A 23,668-nucleotide genomic window follows, 5' to 3' on the forward strand; every position below is an offset into this window, starting at 1 on the left:
GCGTGGATAGGGGTTGGGGCGATCAGAGGGTGGGGAACAGGGGGGTTGGATGGGGCAGGGGTCCTGGGGGATCGTCAGGAATGAGGGGGGGGGCTTGAATGGGGCAACAGGGAGGAGTCCGGGGGTGGTGAGGGACAGGGAGCAGGGGGTGGTGGATGGGGTAGGAATCTCGGGTGGAGCCATCAGGGGACAGGGGGTTTGGATGGTGCAGGAATCCCTGGGGGCAAGAAGTGGGGAGGTCAGACAGGAGGTGGGGGCCGGGCCATGCCTGGCTGTTTGGGGACACACAGCCTCCTCTAACCAGCCCTCCATACAATTTTGGAAACCTGATGTGGCCCACAAGCCAAAAAGTTTGCCCTCCCCCCCCCCCAATACCTGAGCTCAGCCCCATCTGTTTTTACTCAGCGAGATGATCCAGTGCCTTTACACCTCATCCCAGGTGCTTTTTTGCATAATCGTCTCTGGAATCCCCATCACATGGCAGTGTAAGAGCTGGGTGGTGTGATGCTGCTGCACTGGAACCTGTTTATTCCTGAACAGAACTAAGGACCTCTCCCATTATCCTGTCAACTGACCTGTGAGAAGCAGGCCACAGTGAGGGCTGAATTTTCATACTTTGCATGGGGCTAGGCCTCACTAATCAGCAAAAAATGAACAGAACATCAGCACCTCTCCAAAGACCCCAACCCCCATACATTTCAGTCTCCTCAGCAAGACATGGCAAATTTATGGATGACTTTTAATTAAAGACTAAACTAAATTGTACTGAAAACCCTAGTTTGAAGTGGCTGCGTAAATGTCTTCTGGTCCTTAGTGTAGTCCTTACTACAGCAGAAAAACTTCACCTCCCTCCCTTGTGAGGGTCTTTTAAAGGATGCTTAATGAACAGAACTGCAGATGGAAAAGACTTGTTAGGATACATGTAGTCCATGCCCTGAATGCTTTGTCCACACTCATTTTTTTTAATTATTCAAATGACAGAGCCTCCACCATATCCTGTGAGAGATTGTGCTGTGGCCAAATAGAAGCGACTAACAAGTAATTATTGTTGATATCTAGTCTAAATTTTCCTTCATTTAATTTCATCCCACTAGTTTACACCCATTTCAATCACCCTAAACAAAGTGTGTAAACTCGGATTGAGAGGGTGGGTTGGAGGAAGTATTTAGTTCCTTTAGTTCTTTTTGTCAAAGGAGACATTTAGAGGTGGGTAAACTGTCACTAGAGCTTTTCTCCATAGAAATCTGGCTGTTTTCAATATTAGTGACATTTGCAGCACTTTTATGAATATTGTTGGCACAATACTGTGGGGCGTTTTTTGCTATTGAGAAGACTGAAAATGTTGTAGCAAATTTTACTTTCCTTTTTTTTTTTAATTTTGAGCTGGGTTGGTTGGTTTTGACTGATTCCAAGGTGTTGATTCTAATTCCATCCTATGTGGTCAAGAGGATTTAGCAGAAGTCATTTTGATTGATTTATTTTCTCAGAGGGAGAGGCTGCATTCTGTGTGATCACTCTCTGTTAATCTGAATAGAAACAGTAGTGGTACTATCTCAGACTGTAACCACAGCCCAAACTCCACCAACTCATGATACCATTACTAGGCATCTCTCACAGCAGATTGTAGAGATCTTCATAACATAATTGTATCTATTCTTTCTTACATGCTTTGATCAGCAGTGAAATAGTTAACCGAGGTCCTGTCTGGAAGGTGAAAAAAGATGATTGGTTTTTGTTTGTTTATTTTTAAATAGAATCATAGAATCATAGAATATCAGGGTTGGAAGGGACCCCAGAAGGTCATCTAGTCCAAACCCCCTGCTCAAAGCAGGACCAAGTCCCAGTTAAATCATCCTAGCCAGGGCTTTGTCAAGCCTGACCTTAAAAACCTCTAAGGAAGGAGATTCTACCACCTCCCTAGGTAACGCATTCCAGTGTTTCACCACCCTCTTAGTGAAAAAGTTTTTCCTAATATCCAATCTAAACCTCCCCCATTGCAACTTGAGACCATTACTCCTCGTTCTGTCATCTGCTACCATTGAGAACAGTCTAGAGCCATCCTCTTTGAAACCCCCTTTCAGGTAGTTGAAAGCAGCTATCAAATCCCCCCTCATTCTTCTCTTCTGCAGACTAAACAATCCCAGCTCCCTCAGCCTCTCCTCATAAGTCATGTGCTCTAGACCCCCAATCATTTTTGTTGCCCTTCGCTGTACTCTTTCCAATTTATCCACATCCTTCTTGTAGTGTGGGGCCCAAAACTGGACACAGTACTCCAGATGAGGCCTCACCAGTGTCGAATAGAGGGGAACGATCACGTCCCTCGATCTGCTCGCTATGCCCCTACTTATACATCCCAAAATGCCATTGGCCTTCTTGGCAACAAGGGCACACTGCTGACTCATATCCAGCTTCTCGTCCACTGTCACCCCTAGGTCCTTTTCCGCAGAACTGCTGCCGAGCCATTCGGTCCCTAGTCTGTAGCGGTGCATTGGATTCTTCCATCCTAAGTGCAGGACCCTGCACTTATCCTTATTGAACCTCATTAGATTTCTTTTGGCCCAATCTTCCAATTTGTCTAGGTCCTTCTGTATCCTATCCCTCCCCTCCAGCGTATCTACCACTCCTCCCAGTTTAGTATCATCCGCAAATTTGCTGAGAGTGCAATCCACACCATCCTCCAGATCATTTATGAAGATATTGAACAAAACGGGCCCCAGGACCGACCCCTGGGGCACTCCACTTGACACCGGCTGCCAACTAGACATGGAGCCATTGATCACTACCCGTTGAGCCCGACAATCTAGCCAGCTTTCTACCCACCTTATAGTGCATTCATCCAGCCCATACTTCCTTAACTTGCTGACAAGAATGCTGTGGGAGACCGTGTCAAAAGCTTTGCTAAAGTCAAGAAACAATACATCCACTGCTTTCCCTTCATCCACAGAACCAGTAATCTCATCATAAAAGGCGATTAGATTAGTCAGGCATGACCTTCCCTTGGTGAATCCATGCTGACTGTTCCTGATCACTTTCCTCTCCTCTAAGTGCTTCAGGATTGATTCTTTGAGGACCTGCTCCATGATTTTTCCAGGGACTGAGGTGAGGCTGACCGGCCTGTAGTTCCCAGGATCCTCCTTCTTCCCTTTTTTAAAGATGGGCACTACATTAGCCTTTTTCCAGTCATCCGGGACTTCCCCCGTTCGCCACGAGTTTTCAAAGATAATGGCCAAGGGCTCTGCAATCACAGCCGCCAATTCCCTCAGCACTCTCGGATGCAATTCGTCCGGCCCCATGGACTTGTGCACGTCCAGCTTTTCTAAATAGTCCCTAACCACCTCTATCTCTACAGAGGGCTGGCCATCTCTTCCCCATTTTGTGATGCCCAGCACAGCAGTCTGGGAGCTGACCTTGTTAGTGAAAACAGAGGCAAAAAAAGCATTGAGTACATTAGCTTTTTCCACATCCTCTGTCACTAGCTTGCCTCCCTCATTCAGTAAGGGGCCCACACTTTCCTTGGCTTTCTTCTTGTTGCCAACATACCTGAAGAAACCCTTCTTGTTACTCTTGACATCTCTTGCTAGCTGCAGCTCCAGGTGCGATTTGGCCCTCCTGATATCTTTCCTACATGCCCGAGCAATATTTTTATACTCTTCCCTGGTCATATGTCCAACCTTCCACTTCTTGTAAGCTTCTTTTTTATGTTTAAGATCCGCTAGGATTTCACCATTAAGCCAAGCTGGTCGCCTGCCATATTTACTATTCTTTCGACTCATCGGGATGGTTTGTCCCTGTAACCTCAACAGGGATTCCTTGAAATACAGCCAGCTCTCCTGGACTCCCTTCCCTTTCATGTTAGTCCCCCAGGGGATCCTGGCCATCTGTTCCCTGAGGGAGTCAAAGTCTGCTTTCCTGAAGTCCAGGGTCCGTATCCTGCTGCTTACCTTTCTTCCCTGCGTCAGGATCCTGAACTCAACCAACTCATGGTCACTGCCTCCCAGATTCCCATCCACTTTTGCTTCCCCCACTAATTCTACCCGGTTTGTGAGCAGCAGGTCAAGAAAAGCGCTCCCCCTAGTTGGCTCCCCTAGCACTTGCACCAGGAAATTGTCCCCTACGCTTTCCAAAACTTCCTGGATTGTCTATGCACCGCTGTATTGCTCTCCCAGCAGATATCAGGAAAATTAAAGTCACCCATGAGAATCAGGGCATGCGATCTAGTAGCTTCCGTGAGTTGCCGGAAGAAAGCCTCATCCACCTCATCCCCCTGGTCCGGTGGTCTATAGCAGACTCCCACCATGACATCACTCTTGTTGCACACACTTCTAAACTTAATCCAGAGACACTCAGGTTTTTCCACAGTTTCGTACCGGAGCTCTGAGCAGTCATACTGCTCCCTTACATACAGTGCTACTCCCCCACCTTTTCTGCCCTGCCTGTCCTTCCTGAACAGTTTATAACCATCCATGACTGTACTCCAGTCATGTGAGTTATCCCACCAAGTCTCTGTTATTCCAATCACGTCATAATTCCTTGACATCACCAGGACCTCCAGTTCTCCCTGCTTGTTTCCAAGGCTTTGTGCATTTGTATATAAGCACTTGAGATAACCTGTTGATCGCCCCTCATTCCCAGTATGAGGCAGGAGCCCTCCCCTCACAGACCTTCCTGCCTGTGCTTCCTCCCGGTATCCCGCTTTCCCACTTACCTCAGGGCTTTGGTCTCCTTCCCCCGGTGAACCTAGTTTAAAGCCCTCCTCACTAGGTTAGCCAGCCTGCTGGCAAAGATGTTCTTCCCTCTCTTCGTAAGATGGAGCCCGTCTCCGCCCAGCACTCCTCCTTCATGGAACACCATCCCATGGTCAAAGAATCCAAAGCCTTCTCTCCGACACCACCTGCGTAGCCATTCGTTGACCTCCACGATTCGACGGTCCCTACCCAGGCCTTTTCCTTCCACGGGGAGGATGGACGAGAACACCACTTGCGCCTCCAACTCCTTTATCCTTCTTCCCAGAGCCACGTAGTCCGCAGTGATCCGCTCAAGGTCATTCTTGGCAGTATCATTGGTGCCCACGTGGAGAAGCAGGAAGGGGTAGCGATCCGAGGGCTTGATGAGTCTCGGCAGTCTCTCCGTCACATCACGAATCTTAGCTAAATAAAAGTGTAAGCTAACAGCATTTGAAATGCCCTATAGCCAGTTAATAAATTTTAAAGGTGTGAATCTGCCCTCATGAGGTGCATCCCTGAGCTGTTGTTTCAGGCTGTTTGCCTGTCCATACTCGGTGTATCTTGCACCAGTGTAGCTATACCGATATAGGTGCAGAGTCACTGCAGCAGTGAAGCGTACCCTGTATTGACTAATTGAAGTCACTTCTTATGCTGGTGTGTTACACTTAAACTAGGGTTTTGCACATGTGCAGCTACAGCAGTGTGGATACACTGGTGGAAAAAACCCATGGTAGACCAGGCCTAAAGCAGCGGTCTCTAAATTGGGTACAAAAGTGGTTCTCAAACTGGGGGCTATGAGGTTATTACATGGGGGCTCATGAGCTGTCAGCCTCTACCCCCAAATCCCGCTTCATCTCCAGCATTTATAATAGTGTTAAATTAAAAACTTTTTTTTTTATATTTATAAGGGGGGTTGCATTCAGAAGCTTGCTGTGTGAAAGGGGTCACTAGGAGAAAAGTTTGAGAACTACTGGCTTACACTCTGTTCCCATTTGTAAAGTTACTTTCATAACCAGAAGGCGCACAACATGCAATTACTCAGGTGAAGTGGCAGGTCACTGTGATGTTTTGCCTAGGACACCCAGAACTGTAAGCCACTGTATTGCCCCTCAGCCTTAGCAAGAGTCAGCTTTGCTGGACAATTAGACTGTGTCAGCTCACTGGCACACCAGTCTGTCTGCTTCACCAGCAAACTCCTTGAGATTCTGTTAGTTGTAATCGTACCTTGCAGGTAACAATCAGTTGATCTAAGTTGCGCAGTGCATATTAAGTGCTGCACAGACGCTCAGGGCTGCAGTGGGGAGAGAGGCCTCTCTCCAAGCCCCAAACCTGCCACGACGCCCCTCCCCAGCCCTGACCCAACCCAGTCCCGAACGTGCTGTGGCCAGGGGACAGGCTCCCCTCCCCTGGCCCAGCCCAGCCCAGAACCTGCCGTAGCCAGGGGACAGGTGCCCCTCCTGTTACTAGCTTTGCCCATTACTTTGTGGTATGCTCATTTATTAGGGTTCCTCTTCTGGGATGGGGAGAGAAAGGTTTCTGTACTTCTATCAATGTATTTCTTGTGTTCTCATATTGTATTCTCCACTTCTCCCTGCTGCAAGTTCCATCCCAAAGGAGCGATCTTGCAGGATCTAAGTTCCCCAGGGCTGGGTTCTTCCAGTCCCAGAAACAGGCAAACACGCACACATTAACAGCATGCGTCTGAGAGGTCCGGGTTAATCAGTGCTCCCAACCTGACCCCTTATATGTCCCTGGATTCAGCAGGCTGGGTCATATGCTATGAGCACGGCACCAGAACACAGTACGCCTGAGCAGGCTGGGTCGAGCAGCACTTTCAGTCTTCCACCCTTGTATGTCCCTGGTTCAGCACATCTCTACTCCCTCTCTCTACTTGATTATAAAAGTCAGGTTTAGAAAACTATAACTGATCATGCAAATCAGGTCAGAAGGCTGTATCTAGAGAGAGAGAGAGCTGGGTTCTCACCACTCACACTCGTGAAGCTGGAATCGATCAGGAGTCCCAGGTGGTGGTGGTAGCTGAGGGACAGGTCAGAACCCCCATCATGATCAGGCAGGAGAAGATGAAGTCCCAATGGACCTGATGCAGATTTTGGATCCAGGCATCAGAGCACTTACATGGGTCGGGATTTTTGTAGAGAAACAACAAAAGGGAGAACACTAGATTTGTTTGTGTAAACTGATGGCTCAAGGGAGTATCCCAAAGTTGTTTTGTTCAGGCTAGACAATGGGAGCTTATCATTCCTGGCTATGGTCAGTGAGCTCCCTCCAAGGAACACAGTGCAATAAGGGAGCTTCACTATTTTGGATACCAATAAAGGATTTATTACTAGAATTGGTCTGATAACTATTGAGCTGGGTGTGTGCAGGCGTAGGTTCATTAACATCTGGAGCAGAGATCCCCCATCATGCAGTGCTTCCCTGCTTTTCTGATCCCAGAGTTTGGTGTGGTTCTTGCCTTGGAATCTCTGTTCTCCGTTCTTTATGCTAATGGAGATTCCTCCTTGTCCCATTTTCCATGCAAATGAGGTGGGGGAGTTTCCTTAATCCTGTCACTCTTTATCCCAGGGGTTTAGGTGTATCTCCCACTGCCTTTTCATTGCTTTTTATAAGTCTTTTTCTGATCAGTTTTGGTTCAAGCAGAGGCGGGGGTGGAGGGGGAAGGTCTTTCATGAATCAGGCTGGGTACTGCTTCCTGGTTCCCCAAGAACACAGAGCTGGTAGGTAACATTTCCCTGATCCAGCCCCAAACCTGCTGTGGCTGGGGGACAGGCACCCCGACCCAGCCCAGCCCCAAACCTGCCGCCGCCGGGGAAGAGGTGCCCCAGCCCCAACCCAGCCTGGCCTGGACCTGCCACAGCCAGAGAAGAGGTTCCTCTCCCCCCCAGCGCTGATGCTGCTGCTGGGAGAGAGAGCTGCGGGGGGGAGTCCTCTCTCCCCATCGTAGCCCCAGGGAGCCCCACTGCACCCTAAAAAAAATTAGGAAAAATTAAAGGGAACACCGTCGGTGATCCTGAGTTCCCCTGTCTCTCTGTAGTTTTCAGTCCCTTTCATAGGACACTCATAGAAACTATTAAATATGCTGCCTCCAAAGAGACAGTGCGCACACCAGTCTGTAAGGCTAGCTGAGGACTCACTCTATATTTCAATATAATAGCACTGTGATGGTTTTTAGTAAAACTAAGCATAAGTTTAACAACAAAGACCAGAGATTGAAGTGATACAAAGGAAGAGGAAAAGAGACAGGTATGGTTACAAACAAAACAAAACAGGCTTGCTAGTGACTACAATTTAATTTTAGCATGTTACAATCTTTGCCCAAGTAGGTTTCTCACTTACATCAAACTAGTAGCAACTCCAGCCATTCAGATAGGAGCATCCACTTTTCAGAGGCTCAGAGGGTGCAGTTCCCCATGTCCCCTCAGTGATGGATAACTAAAATGCCTTTTTGCTCCCCTTTGTAGTAGGAAGAGAGCCTAAGATATAAGTCTTTGTATCAGAAACCTGGTATGAGTCAAAACCTGCTTACAGAATTTGGCAGAAACAGGGCTGATATTGCAAAAATACACATTCTGAAGAAGTGCTAGTCACAGAGTGCTCATGTAAACACTTCCTAATATCAAGTGGTACCAAAACATCCCAGTATCAAGGATGATACAAAAACGTTTCCCAAGGATAACAGGAACAGTGACCCCTCCTAAAACATTAGGTCAGAATAACAATACGTAATAGAGATGTTTTGATCAAACCAACATGTACAAGATGATGGATAATAATTAGCGATGTCAGGGGGCAGTAACTAATTACGTCAAAGGGGCAGTACTAACTTGTTCGTATTGGGGTATAAAAATTTATTTCAGAGGGAGTATCTTTGTCTAGCCTTAGAGAGGAACAGAAAGTCCCACTGTTCACTGAGCTGGTCCATTGCTACAGGCATACATGTATTAATGGTCCGGTAGAGTCTGCGGGATACTAGTACCATGCTTTGTTGACAATAAACTTAGCTGGGTGCTTTTGTCCCTTAACGAATCTTGTGGTCATTGCATGGTTCGCTCGAGGTCTGCCATGCCAGCTGTCTGATCAGGGCTGGAGCGGCACACATAGAGAACAAACACACACAGCCAAACATCTATCAACATCTAACCACACCTTTATAATTCCCAAAGTCTATTGTGTCTATCTCAAGGGAAGCTTCCTGGGGTGCTGATTCTCTCCCCTGGTGTGATCATTAAATTGTCTCTTCCTCTATTTATTAGCTTGATGACTCTGTTTGCTGTATATGTAAATATACTTTCATTGCCCTCTGCCTGTAATCAAGCTGCTGATACAGGTAAATGCATGTTCCTTTGTCTCGGGCAGTCTGAGTTTATGCACTACCTCCCAAGCACATTTTAATAACTTATTCCTAGCACTTATATATAACTCTTTGTATGCAAACCATTCAGACATCATGCAGTGATGTTTGGGACCAGCATGTTACCAGTGTACATGTGATACCTTACACAATACCTTTTAAATGCATATTATGACAACAGTGTGTTGGGGGTAATAAATGTGTCAGACCTAATGTGAGTTACAGTCTGACCTTGGGAGACCCTCTGGCAGAGGGCTCACCACAGTCGCCAAACTATCCCAATCAGTCCCTAGAGTGGGTGCATATGAAGACAACCCAGGATATAAGTGGGAAATTATGACCACTTCTTGTGCTGTTATTTTATGGAAATGTAGATTATTCTTGTTCTTAACATTTCTAACTGTGCTCAATTCTTCTGTTTTTTGCAGAGTATTCAGACGTACAGTATTGCCATTTTACTGCTATTCACTAATGTCTGGGCGGTTGCAAAGATGGTGACTGCAGATGACAGCCAGTGGGATGAAACCATCTGTGACATGGCTGTTTGCCAACATCCACAGTGCTGGGACACTATAAGGAGGATTGAACAGGGACATCCTCGGGTCCGTTTAAGAAACTTTGACTCACTCTGCAGGGCTTCTTCTTCGGAAAGCAAAGGTAAAACCAGTGACCAAGGCCCTGTCTTTTTTAGGAGGAAAAAGATTTATTCTGAACTCAAGTTAGCCAACTTCAGGGACAATCCTAGCACAATCAAGGCAGTTTGTAGTTTTCACACAAGTTAGCAGGTCAAGTTAAAGACTATTCTGTGACATTGCACTCCATATGTTTAATAAAAATACGTTTATAAGTGTGGCTATGATGTAACTGGAGTATGCTTTATGCAAAAGGTCTCTTGTAAGGTATCATTACAAAGCTTGTGATCTACTCAGTGTGCTCATCCTATTTGTATGTATGTATCATTCTTGTATCTAAAACTAGAAATATGAAGTATAACTATGAGGTCCTATTGTAATTATGCAAAGTGTGAGCCATTAATGGTGGTTTAGAATCTTGATGGCTCCCATTGTCTAGGACAATTGACTGTAGATGGCTCTGTTTACCTGAAAGTCTCCACTGCATATGTGCGGGCCAGTCCTGAAGGAATGGAGGGGGGCTCACCAGATATGTGATCATGTTACCTGAACTGGAATCCATCTTTAATCCGGTGCTTTTCCATTTAGAAGGAGGGGTGGGAATCCAGAGGGAAACAAAGGATTCCTGCCTTGTGCCAAAGCTATAAAAGGTGGTGGAATAGAACAAAGGGGGCCAGTCATGAAGAAATCCCCTAATTACCACCTGAGCTGGAACTAACAAGGATTGTACCGGGGAAAGGCTTGGGCCCAGACTAGGAAGGAGTCCAGTCTGTGAAAGAAGCTTATTGGAACATCTCTGAGGGTGAGATTTCATGTGTAATCAGTTTCTTAATGTATTAGGCTTAGACTTGTGTGTTTTGTTTTATTTTGCTTGGTAACTTACTTTGTTCTGTCTGTTATTAATTGAAACCACTTAAATCCTACTTTTTATACTTAATAAAATCACTTTTGTTTATTAATTAACCCAGAGTAAGTGATTAATACCTGGGGGAGCAAACAGCTGTGCATATTTTTCTATCAGTGTTACAGAGGGTGAACAATTTGAGTTTACCCTGTATAAGCTTTATACAGAGTAAAACAGATGTACTTGGGGTTTGGATCCCATTAGGAACTGGGTGTCTGGGTGCTGGAGATAGGTGACCTGTTGAGCAGGTTTTTGGTTAAAGTCTGCAGCTTTGGGGATGTGGTTCAAACCCTGGGTCTGTATTGCAGCAGGTTAGTGTATCTGGCTCAACAAGACAGGGTTCTGAAGTCCCAAGCTGGCAGGGAAAATGGGCTCAGAGGTAGTCTCAACACATCATGTGATAGTCTCAAGGGGGCCTCTGTGACCGAACCATTCATAGTTTGTTTGTTTTTAAAGCTAGAAAGGACCATTGTATCATCTACTGTGTCCGCCTTCATAACACTTACCAGAAAATTTCACTGTCATCCTTATGTTGAACCCAATAATTTGTGTTTGACTAAAGCATATTTTCCAGAAAGGCATTTAAGTCTTGATTTGAAGACATCAAGATACAGAGATAGAGAATCCATGACTTCTCTTGGTAGTTTGTTCCGATCACCCTCAATGTTAAATGTGTGTGCCTAATTTCTAATTTGAATTTGTCTGATTTAAATTTACAGCCATTGGTTCTTGTTATGCCTTTCTCTGCTAGATTAAAGAATCCTTTAGTACAGAAAGGAGTACTTGTGGCACCTTAGAGACTAACAAATTTATTAGAGCATAAGCTTGCATGGGCTATAGCCCACTTCATCGGATGCATAGAATGGAACATATAGTAAAACTGTGAAAGGCTAATTAGTTAAGATGAGCTATTATCAGCAGGAGAAAAAAACTTATAGTGATAATCAAGATGGCCCATTTAGACAGTTGGCAAGAAGGTGTGAGGATACTTAATTTAAGGGAATAGATTTAATATGTGTAATAACCCAGCCACTCCCAGTCTCTATTCAAACCCAAGTTAATGGTATCTAGTTTGCATATTAATTCAAGCTCAGCAGTTTCTCGTTGGACACCTTGTCAACTGTCTAAATGGACCATCTTGATTATCACTACAAAAGTTTTTTTTTTCTCCTGCTGATAATAGCTCATCTTAACTAATTAGCCTCTCACAGTTTGTATGGCAACTTCCAACTTATCTGTATGTATATATATCTATATCTATATCTATATATATCTTCTTACTATATGTTCCATTCTATGCATCCAATGAAGTGGGCTGTAGCCCACGAAAGCTTATGCTCTAATAAATTTGTTAGTCTCTAAGGTGCCACAAGTCCTCCTGTTCTTTTTGCAGCTACAGTCTAACACGGCTGCTACTCTGAAACCTGTCTTTAGTACAGAGGTCCCCAAACTGTGGGGCATGCCCCACTAGGGGTCTGTGGAGGAACATTAGGGGGACCTCTGGGGTGAATACAGATAGGGGTGGGCACGACCATGAAAAGTTTGGGGACCACTGCTTTAGTACTTGGTATTTTCTGTCTATGAAGACACTTATACACTGTAATCAAGTCACCTCTCAGTCTTCTTATTGGCAAACTAAACAGATTGAGCTCAATAAGTTTCTCATGCAAGACATTTTTTCCAGCTCTCAGATTATTTTTGTGGCTCTTTTCTGCTCAGCAGTTTTTCAGCATCCTTTTAAAATTGTGGATTCCAGAACTGGACACAGTATTCCAGTATTGGTGTCCTCAGTGCTGTGTACAGAGGTAAAATCACCTCCCTACTCGTACTCCCCTCTTTATACATCTGAGGATCGCATTAGCCCTTTTTGCCACAGCATCACACTGGGTGGTTATGTTGAGGTTTTTGTCCACACTGACCCGTAAATCCTTTTCAGAATCACTCCTATCCAGGACACCCTCCAGTTCTGTAAGTATGGCCTGCATTCTTCTTACATGTATGACCGTGTTAAAATATACTTTGTTTGAATGAGCCCATCTTACTAAGTGATCCAGATTGCTCTGTCTGACTGCCCGGTTCTCCTCATATTTATCATTTTGCCAATATTTTGTGTCACCTGCCTATTTTACAGGGAGAGCTCAGTCTTTAACTCCACCGGCTAACTCATGTACAAACTGCCTTCTCGTCACTAGTATTTCACCTTTATGTTAAGAATACACTTTTTTCCTAATGAAGGCACATTCCAAGAGACTCAGGCTACCAGCTCAGAAGGAAAACCCTCCAGCTCTTCTATCTTTCCTTGCATTGCCTGCCAGTTTTAAATATGTATATGAAATATATTTATACTTAGAATATATTATGAATATACTCAAGTTACTGATCTTGCTCATGGTTCACATGTATACCTCACTTATTGTCCCTGTACCACTGCCTGCCCCATCCTGGAATTGACCTCCACTAGCTACACCACAGGTGGGCAAACTACGGCCCGTGGGCCACATCTGGCCTGTGGGACCCTCCCGCCTGGCCCCTGAGCTCCTAGCCCGGAAGGCTAGTCCCTGGCCCCTCCCCTGCTGTTCCCCCTTCCCCTCAGCCTCAGTGCACCATGCTGCCGATGCAATGCCCTGAGCAGCTGGGCAGCGCAGTTGCAGAGCCGCAGCCTGACGCTGTGCTCTGAGCAGAGTGGCTGTAGCGCCACCAATGCTCCAGACAGCATGGTAAGGGGGCAGGAGGGGTTGGATAGAGGGCAGGGGAGTTGGGAGAGGTGGTCAGGGGGCGGAGGAGTGGATAAGGGTCGGGATGGTCAGAGGGCGGGGAACAGAGGGGTTGGATGGGGCAGGGATCCCGGGGGGCAAGTCAGGAATAAGAGGGGGGGTTGGATGGGGCGGCAGGGAGCAGTCAGGGGAGGGAGGTCCAGGGGTGGTCAGGGGACAGGGAGCAGGGTGTGGTGGATGGGGTAGGAATCCCCAGGAGGCCATCAGGAGACGGGGGGGGGGTTGGTTGGTGCAGCAGTCTTGGGGGAGCCGTCAGGGGCAAGAAGCGGGGGGGGTCGTATAGGAGGTGGGTGCTGGGCCACACCTGGCTGTTTGGGGAGACACAGCCTCCCCTAACCGGCTCTCCATACAATTTTGGACACCCGATGTGGCTCTCAGGACAAAAAGTTTGCCGTCCCATGAGCTATACTGAGGTAAAAACTACCTCCATTTTGTCTCTGCTAGGATTTTACATCAGGGCAGCTATCTTGATGCAAAAACACACATTGTTTTTGCAATGAAGACAAAGCCACTAAGGCTGAAATCATGTTTAACAGCATTCTAGTTAAAATGTGTTAGTTAACATGTTTTCTAACAGATTGCATGCATGTTCTCAATTAGACAAGACCGGGTAAGAGATATCTAAAGCTTCAGGTGCAGCAGAAAGTGCTGTTGGATTCAGTGTTGGCATTTTCCCCTTAGAGTCAGTACTGAACCAGTGCCCCGCTATGGTTTTTGGGATGTCTTTCACATGAGAGATAAAACAGAGGTCTTGACCACTTGTGCTTATTAAAGCTCCTCTGACTCTTTCTCTGTAAGAAGGAGATATTAAACTTGATGTCTCGGCCAAATTCCAACGAGGCAATGAAATTCAACATCCCTAAAAGTTCCCCCTGCAATTAGATTTGTATTATTCTTCAAATCCTCTCAATACTTTATTATTGCTCTGCACTGTTAAATAGCTGCAGAGGTTGCTGCACTTGGGTGGTGGGTTAAGTGAGACTGACATGTTCCTTACCTTTCTGGTCTGGGAGTTGGTAGGGTTGTGAAGCTTAATTAACTATTGTTTGTAATGTATTTTGAGATCCTTTGATGAAAGCCACTAGGGAAGGCAGAGGATTAATTATAATTAGTTACTAATAAACTGGGCTAACAGGACACCAACAAGGCTGTAATAATATCTAAAATGGACAAGATGTAGTTCGAGCTAAATGGTTCCTTTAACTGTAGTATTCTGTAACATCAGGTCCTCAGTGTTCACAGTGTCTTTGCTTTTAATTTTTAGATGAATTACCAACACTGAAGATTATAAACTTCCCCAGCAATTGCTCTCCTCAAGGAAGGATCAGATGTTTCAATTGTAACAGAACTATTTCCACCTTCACTGGACTTGAGACCTCTTTCTCTCCTTCTCTGTATGAAACTTCAGTCTATGACTTCTCTGACCGAAATTCTGAAGTCAGGTGAATTGCTGCTGAGCTCCAATCTCTGGATGACTTTTGAAGGTTGTCAGTATTCCCAGGACTAAGAGTCTGTAGCAGAATGATACTTTAGAGACTAACAAATTTATTAGAGCATAAGCTTTCGTGAGCTACAGCTCACTTCATCAGATGCATCCGATGAAGTGAGCTGTAGCTCACGAAAGCTTATGCTCTAATAAATTTGTTAGTCTCTAAGGTGCCACAAGTACTGCTTTTCTTTTTGCGAATATAGACTAACACAGCTGCTACTCTGAAACCTAGCAGAATGATGGCACCCTTGTTTTTCTCATAGAGGCTGAGAAGAATATTAATGTTTTAGAGATTGCAATTGCCATAGGGCATGGAGCATGTCACCTTCTGTGTTTTATACATTGCAGAGAAAACTGTTAGCACTTATGGCCCCAATTCTGCAAATAATTACACATATGCTGAACTTTACTCATGTGAGTGGACCCACTGATTTCAATATTAAGCGCATGCATTAGTTTGTACGATCAGGGCTTAAGAAATAAATGTATTTAAAAGATCAGATTGCTTCTCTAGAATATAGAATACATAGTTATTAAATATTCATATTGTTCATATCAGTGCCAGGTCCCCATTGTGCTAGGCACTGCCCAAATCCACAGAAATCCACAGTCCCTAACACAAAGAGCTTACAATGTAGACCAAAAAAACAAACAAACAAATTGAAAGGTGTGGAAAAGGGATACACATACAATCCAAGCCCTTGATCTGTACATGCTAAACTTTATGTATTGAGAGTACTTGACTGTGTAAAGTTAAGCATGTGGGTAACTACTCACAGGAGCAATGCCCAAGACCCGGTTCTGTCACCTTTTCTCATGATGAGTAGTACCTTACTCCACTACGAATAGCAGTGGAGTAAGGTATCACTTTACACCCATTTCTGCCATCTCTGTTCATGTTAAGTGATTGTGGGCATGTGTCTCATTAGTTCCATGTTGTGTCTGTAAGATGATGCCCCTTGGTAGGTTGTTGGCAGCAGGGTCAAACCTCTTGATCTAAAAGTCTTAGTCTCTGCTGTGTGAGCTAAAGAGCCAGCTTTGCTAGTTCAAAGCCAGTGGCAAACTCTTAAATCCCTATGAGCAACCCAGCCACTTGAGAGGAACAGAGCTATTCTGTGTAAGTGTGGGTTACCTGCTGTTCATGATTTGTTAGTGGTATTTTAAAAAAAAAAAATACAATAAAGCCTCATCCTTGCCCCTCTGCTCTGTTGTTCATCTTTGTTCTTGCTCATTTCCTTTTCGTTTTAATGACCGAAATAAAGTACAATTTGTTTAAATTTGGTTACATCCCTTTTAAAATTGGAATTTTCACCCTTACCCTGGCATTTACTAATTTTTGAATGCTTCCCCTGTCAAGCTCAGGGCAAGGTTAACCCTTATTTTTCCATGGATTTCCTTTCTCCTTTCAGAAAGTGGGGGAAAAAAACACCCAGGAAGGAAGATAATTTCCAGTGTCATCTGCAAGGTTCTTGATCTGGAATGAGCTGGCTTGGCCCTCCCGAACACTGTCCTCCTTAACTGAGGCCTTCTAAACTTAGCCAAACTGTGACCAAGGCCTCCAAATGCAGCTGTTTCAGCATCAAAGTTTAGATCACGTTAGCCATCCAGAGTTTATATCAATCCAAAGTTTTAGTGCTTCTCAGAGCATCATGGCAAACTGCTCTACCTGTTGAGAGGGATCGTAAAACCCTGAAATTCTACTAGATGGGTGGAATTTCTTGTATGATATACAAAAGAGAACGCAAGGCAGCTGCACCAAGATGGACAGTAAAGGAGGAGCTGTCCACTGTAACTGAATTTCCTGAACATCTTGAGTGCTTGCATTGTTGCCATTGCATTAATGCTAGTTGTGTTAACTGTGCCTATAAAGTGCTTTGAAGTGGAAAAGCTCAGTATACTAGATTAATAGATTCTAAGGCCAGAATGGACCGTTGTGATCACTAGTCTGACCTCCTTTATAACACAGACCATAGAACTTCCCCAAAATAGTTCCTAGACCAGATCTTTTAGAAAAACCTCCAATCTTGATTTTAAAATTGTCAGTGATGGAGAATCCACCACTTGAGCCCTGCAAATCTGCTTGTATCCGTGGACCATGTTTGCAGATCGCATGCGATGCAAATTTTGTATCCACACAGAGCTCTGTCTACTACAACCTTAATAGCAGCTAGTGTCCTTTGCATGCTGTTAGTTTGTATTGTTCTCACTGTGATTTTGGTTTGTGCCTATATTTCAGTTCAGAAAGAACTCATTTCCCAGGACTGAACTCAGTGGTAGGGTCACACACGATCCCACAGACAGAGATGAGCTTCACCAACTTGAATAGAGTTGGAAATGTGAGTGATTTAAATGGGGGAAAGATGAGTGGTTGCAAGGATCTCCTTTTTATAGAACTCAGGGCTAACCTTTGAGCTTCTGGTAAGTTGCCAGTGGGGCACTCAGCTGGACGCTATTTGGGCACTCTTGTGTTATGGCACAAAGAAAAGAAGCATCTCTCAGTGTGGCTGATATTTAGGTATATGTCTGTAAATGTCGATTTCACCGCACACAACAAAAAAATATTTTCATCAGTAATAATTGATATTTACAAAACATGAAAGAAAGGAAATGCTGCTTGAGAACTTAGTTTGACTTAAGGATATTTATATTGTATATTTTGACATGAGATGTTGACATTTTGTGTTTTAACAGTTATAAATTCATAAATGATCAGGAAAAAGGGGTAAACAGTGAGGTGGCAAAAGTTGCAGGTGATACAAAACTATTAAAGATAGTTAAATCCCAGGCAGACTGTGAAGAGCTACAAAAGGATCTCTAATAATGGGGTGACTGGGCAACAAAATGACAGATGAAATTCAATGTTGAAAAATGCAAAGTAATACATATTGGAAAACATAATCCCAACTATACATATACAATGATGGGGTCTAAATTAGCTGTTACCACTCAAGAAAGAGATCTTGGAGTCACTGTGGATAGTTCTCTGAAAACATCCACTCAATGTGCTGCGGCAGAATGTTAGGAATCATTAAGAAAGGGATAGATAACAAGACACAAAATATCATATTGGCTCTATATAAATCCATGGTACGCCCACATCTTGAATACTGCATGCAGATGTGGTCACCCCATCTAAAAAAGATATATTGGAAAAAACTTGGAAAAGAACAACAGAAATGATTAGGATTGTGGAATGGCTGCCATATGCAGAGAGATTAATAAAGCTGGGATTTTTCACCTTGGAATAGAGACAGCTAAGGGGGACTATGATTGAGGTCTATAAAACCATGACTGGAGTGGAGAAAGTAATTAAGGAAGTATTATTTACTCCTCATAACACAGGGACTAGGGGTCACCAAATGAAATTAATAGACGGCAGGTTTAAAACAAACAAAAGGAAGTATTTTTTCACACAGCACAATCAACCTGTGGAACTCTTTGCCTGAGGATGTTGTGAAGGCCAAGACTATAACAGAGTTCAAAAAAGAACTAGATAAATTCATGGAGGATAGGTCCACCAATGGCTATTAGCCAGGATGGGCAGAGATGGTGTCCCTAGCCACAGTTTGCCAGAAGCTGGAAATGAGCGACAGGGAATGGATCACTTGATGATTCCTTGTTCTGTTCATTCCCTCTGAGGCACCTGGCATTGGCCACTGTTGAAAGACAGGATACTGGGCTAGATGGACCTTAGGTCTGACCCAGTATGGCCATTCTTATGTTCTCATTTTCTTATTTTCTAAAGCCTTAATTTTTTGAATATGAAAGACTGTCATTAAATAATCGTCTAACTCCACCCCGATTGTCTCACCATCCCATAATTTCCTCTAACTGTGAACATTTAAAAATCAATAAAAATTGATTTTTTTCTTAAAACCCATAATTTTATGCAGCTGTGACAACTGAAATTGATACAAAATTTAAAAATGCTTAAATACCCATTGATATAAGCCATCAACATTTTTTAAAATAATCAAATTCTGCCAAGCCTACTGCTGTTCATTGCTTTGCATCCAATAATGGAAATTGATTCAGTGACTTTTTTGGTGGAGAAGAGAGTTGGTGCAGTCTTTGCAGTTATTCACTTTGAAACTATGCTCTGGGAAATCCAGCTAAGCAAACTCTCTTCCTTTTAAACAGCTCTGAACATTTCCAATGTATTGATTCATGTGTTGATCCATGTGAGGTGATGGCTGAGGCAAGGCTTTCAACAGAGGGCTGGGAAAGGTGCTGTAATTTTCCTATCCAAATCTTGTTTTACAGCTCTCAAAAGGGTCTTCCAGCAAAACCAGGGAGACTGTGATTTGATATTTTTATACGAAAAAACAAGCAGAGCTTTTAGCATGTTTTCTTTTTGAAAAGTTATGACATGCAATCATCAAGGAGAGCAAAAGGCATAAGTACTTTTCCTTTGCAGTTCCCCTTTAATATTGCTATGAGAACCTTACATTTACTTGATTCCTCTCATTCACATTGCATCTGGCTAGCTAGTTTTTTAGGTTTAATAATAATTAAAACTTTTCATTTGCATAGTGCCTTTCATCCCAAAGGATCCCAAAGCCACTTTGCAGACATTAGAAGGATCATTCATCCGCTGCAGTCACCTCTTGGATGGAATGCAGCAACTGTTTTCCTCCAGCAATGCTACCCAACAGCTGGAGTTTTTAGGAGGGGAAATGAAGAATAATTTCATTTCTCCATGTGAAATTACAGGATGAATTTTAAGGCAGCAAAATATAATTATTTACCTTAGACTTTGACTAGGCCACCAGGATTAACATTCTGTCTCTTGTGAGAAGTGCCTCAGAATCTTTAATGGTCACAAGTGATTTGGGCATTTTTTTTTATAGTTATCTCATGTGAAAGAAAACAAGAATGTAATACTTGGCACCTGCAGTAGTTCAGTGACTGCACAGCACCATTGGCATTGGCTCAGGGAAGAGTACCTCTACAAGTGACTAATCATACCATGTCTATGTCGTAGCTCCAAGTGATGGATCTCAGTGAGATTGCTGCTCCCAAGCAGGACTACTGTCCAGACAGTGGAAATTTGATTGTTAAATGGGTCCCAAATATACACAGAAAATCTCAGAGGCCTGACATGGAAGCAGTAACAGAGTAAGTACCATAGTGATAAATACAGTATACGCTGGGAGAGTCCATCTCCTAAGAGTGACTAGCTGAAGGTCACATAGTTGCCCCTATTTTCCATATAACAGAACACATGGCAGTCACCCTTACCCAGATGTGTGGCCTGCAGAGGCACCACATCCCTGTGTACAATGCGCTCAGCTTGGCTCAAGATGAACCATATAGTCTTTGCTGGTCATACCTCTGTATTAAAGCTGGGATAAGTATTGTAGAAGTTCAGAAGCTGCGCTTGGAGCATCCAAGCCAGAGATGAGCAAAATGTGTCATTTGCATCAAAATCACGTGGACAGCAGGTTTCAGTAATAATCCAACAGCAGTAGTTGGTGTTTGTAGCTCACAAACCTTGGCAGCAGCCTGAAAATCTGGCTGCAGCCTCAGCTGTGAGACTGTGAAACTAATGGTATTTATGTGAACTGTGAAGGAAATGGGACAGAATTGTGTTAAAAATGAGTTTGAGTCCTACTAATGGCAAATGAGACTCGATTTTAGAAGTTTGAGAAGCTGGGAAGAGCCTGCCAGGCACATGCTGTATGTGAGTGCCACCCTCTGGCTTTTGCACTGTACTCCATCCATCTCGAGAAGTAAGTCTACGTGAGTCTCACTCATGTTTTTAGCCTCAATCACTTTTCCTCAGTTTCAGGCCATTTTTCTCTCTCTAGCAAAGAGGGGTAGGATCTAACACACGAGCTGAGTTTTCATAGCTGCCTAAGGGATTTGGATGCCCATTTCCCATTACATTTAATGAGGACTGGGCATCTAAAGCTTTAGGTGGCCTGGAAATCTCAGCCAAGTTTTCTAGTCAAGAGCCCAGGACACATTCCAATATCAGTTACTGACGTCAGTTATTAGAGTTTGGCCCCCAGTCTTCGGGAGCTACTTTACAGTCATTTCTGTTGGATTAATAAGCATGTTCATAGTACTTTTGTGTTCATCATAAGATGTCAGTGATTTAAGAACAGACCCCCATGTGGGTGAGATTCCTGGCCTGGTACAGTGACTTATACACAGACAAAATAGCCATCGGGGTGCATGCATGAGAGGGATGTGTAATTTGCATATTTGTAGGTTTCAGAGTAGCAGCCGTGTTAGTCTGTATTCGCAAAAAGAAAAGGAGTACTTGTGGCACCTTAGAGACTAACGCTCTTAGAGACTAATGCTCTAATAAATTTGTTAGTCTCTAAGGTGCCACAAGTACTCCTTTTCTTTTTGCATATTTGTGCAACTAATCACTAGAGTAGATGTGGCCTGAAATTCCCAGGGTGAAATTCACTTGTCTTGTAGAGGGGAGACTGCAGGCACACGTGTCTCATGTGTGGGGTGCTGCACTACCTGAATGCCTCTAAGGCCTGCATGCAAGCTCTGTCCAGGCTGGTACAGAAGGCAGTATTGAGTGGGGGCAGGAACACTGGATTCATGAATACACCCATCTAATGTCCCTTATGCCTAGCAGCTACTCGGACAATCTGTGGACTGGAATGGCTGTGCAGGAGCTGCCCACCCAGCCACTCATGCCTGTTGGGCTGTGAAGGCGGTAGCTAGATTCCCAATGTAGTTGTTTCTTTTGGTTCTCAAATTGTTGTCAGCCCAGCCCAGCCCAGCCCAACCCTAGTTTCCCAGTACTACTTAGCCACCAGCCGTCCTTACCCCCTCTCCCCCGCCTCGGTATACTCTCCACAGGCTGGAGCTCCTTCGTATGTTGGGGAACTGAGTTGGGTCTTTAACTCCAGGGAATCTGGCTTGGACACCTTGTCTCGTCTCTCCTCTTTTTCTTAAGACTCTCATTTGGCTGGAATTTGACTTCTGGTCAGTGGGTAGGTGTAGTTGAATACCACAAAATTAGCTATTTTAGGGAGTGTAAGAGTCTGGAATTCAAACCCAGACACCCCTCCTTTGTAGCACACAATGTCACCACTAGGTCTCTTCTGTTCAGGCATGATGCCAGTTAACCCTTTCAGACATATTTGTTGCTAGTTTTATTCTGTTGTCTCTCACTTTGGGACTGGGGAGAGAGGGAATCTTTCATTTCACTGTTGCAGCCATGAGAATCTTTGAATTCCCCCTTCTTTTGGGTCCCTATCCTTTAAGCTCTGCTTTTGGCTCCCAACCTTCTGGCCAAGGACAGCTGCATTAGACTTCCCTTAACACACTTCTCTTCCCAGCTGACACCCTAGCTGACACCCTTTGAGACAGGAGGCATTATTCTCCTGACCCCACATTCTGACTGTTAAGAGCTCCATTTGTAACAGTCCTGCCTCTAGCAGCATGGGACTGCTACAGGAAGCGAACTGGGAATCCAATACAGGAATCCTATAAAGGCAGTGGTGAGCATTAGGGACTTTGGCTACTCAAATGTCGGTCTGGATTTAGCTTTATTACCTCTCAGGTCAGCTGGGAGTTGAAGTGTCTGATAAAGGGTTATGACATGAGTATTTTACTTCTGTAATTAATTGGATTCCTTGTGCTTTTATTTGTTTAGACTAAAGCCTTTAAGAAGAGTATGTGTTAAAAACCTTGCCTCTGAAAATCTCTTTTCCCTCAAAGAACTGCAAAGCAAAGGAAGAGATCTTGACATTGTGAGCTTCTTGGAGGTTTGCTGGTAGACTAGCCATGTGCCAGCCAAGTGCTATACTGCAGGGATGGCAAACAGACCACTGTAAAATGGGCAAATGCTTGTGCCTTCTGGGAGTGAGGAGGGCTAAGAACTTTGCTTTCAGGGATCGCACACACATGCCTTGGGGTATAGAATTCCCAGCTCATGGATGGACAGAGAGTTGTGGAGGCCAGGCGTTCACTAAGCCCCAGTAAGAGAGGTATTGCTTCATGTTGCTCCACAGCAAATGACCAAGCAGCAGCATTGCCACATTCCAAAGATGTCTCACCCTGCTGGGATGAAGACACGAACAGGGATAGGGCTACAGGCTGGACAGTGGGGGGTGTAGGAAAGCCCCACTAATCCCTGTGCCTCATCAGCTCTCCTTACTGCACACAATGGTATTTCACAGGTACTTTGCCTTTTTAAAAACTCGCATTGACCTCGCTTCCTGACCTCTCTCCTGGAGAAATGTTTCCCAGTGAGAGAAGCCAGGAGGATGAGCCTTTGATCCTAAATCAGTAGAAGAGGCATTTACCCCATCAGGTAAGAGGATGGTATAATGCATATAAGAAAAGGAGGACTTGTGGCCCCGTAGAGACTAACAAATTCATTTGAGCTTAAGCTTTCGTGAGCTACAGCTCACTTCATCAGATGCATTTGGTGGAAAATACAGTGGGGAGATTTATATACACACACAGAGAACATGAAACAATGGGTTTTATCATACACACTGTAAGGAGAGTGATCACTTAAGATGAGCCATCACCAGCAGCAGGGGGGGGAAGGAGGAAAACCTTTTGTGGTGATAATCAAGGTGGGCCATTTCCAGCTGTTAACAAGAACGTCTGAGGAACAGTGGGGGCTGGGGTGGGGGGAGAAATAACATGGGGAAATAGTTTTACTTTATGTAATGACTCATCCACTCCCACTCTCTATTCAAGCCTAAGTTAATTGTATCCAGTTTGCAAATTAATTCCAATTCAGCAGTCTCTCGTTGGAGTCTGTTTTTGAAGTTTTTTGGTTGAAGGA

General features: G+C 44.3%; 1 protein-coding gene across 5 annotated transcripts in view; it reads left to right on the forward strand.

Annotated features, from left to right (window-relative positions):
• Window positions 1-23,668, forward strand: part of C16H9orf43 (chromosome 16 C9orf43 homolog) — a 65,775-nt gene that overhangs the window by 27,802 nt on the left and 14,305 nt on the right. For 2 of the 5 annotated variants that reach the window (XM_043499018.1, XM_043499017.1), the window contains 5 exons: window positions 9,525-9,753; window positions 14,671-14,848; window positions 17,132-17,231; window positions 19,880-20,013; window positions 22,523-22,619. In XM_043499018.1, coding sequence (XP_043354953.1) covers window positions 9,525-9,753; window positions 14,671-14,848; window positions 17,132-17,231; window positions 19,880-20,013; window positions 22,523-22,619 — 738 coding nt within the window. Of the gene's footprint in view, window positions 1-491; window positions 1,039-5,134; window positions 5,160-7,095; window positions 9,073-9,524; window positions 9,754-14,670; window positions 14,849-17,131; window positions 17,232-19,879; window positions 20,014-22,522; window positions 22,620-23,668 lie in introns of those variants that run through there. The other 3 variants (XM_043499020.1, XM_043499021.1, XM_043499019.1) reach the window with 3 other exon arrangements.

This window comes from Dermochelys coriacea, chromosome 16, assembly GCF_009764565.3.
Source record: "Dermochelys coriacea isolate rDerCor1 chromosome 16, rDerCor1.pri.v4, whole genome shotgun sequence".
Taxonomy (NCBI): domain Eukaryota; kingdom Metazoa; phylum Chordata; order Testudines; family Dermochelyidae; genus Dermochelys; species Dermochelys coriacea.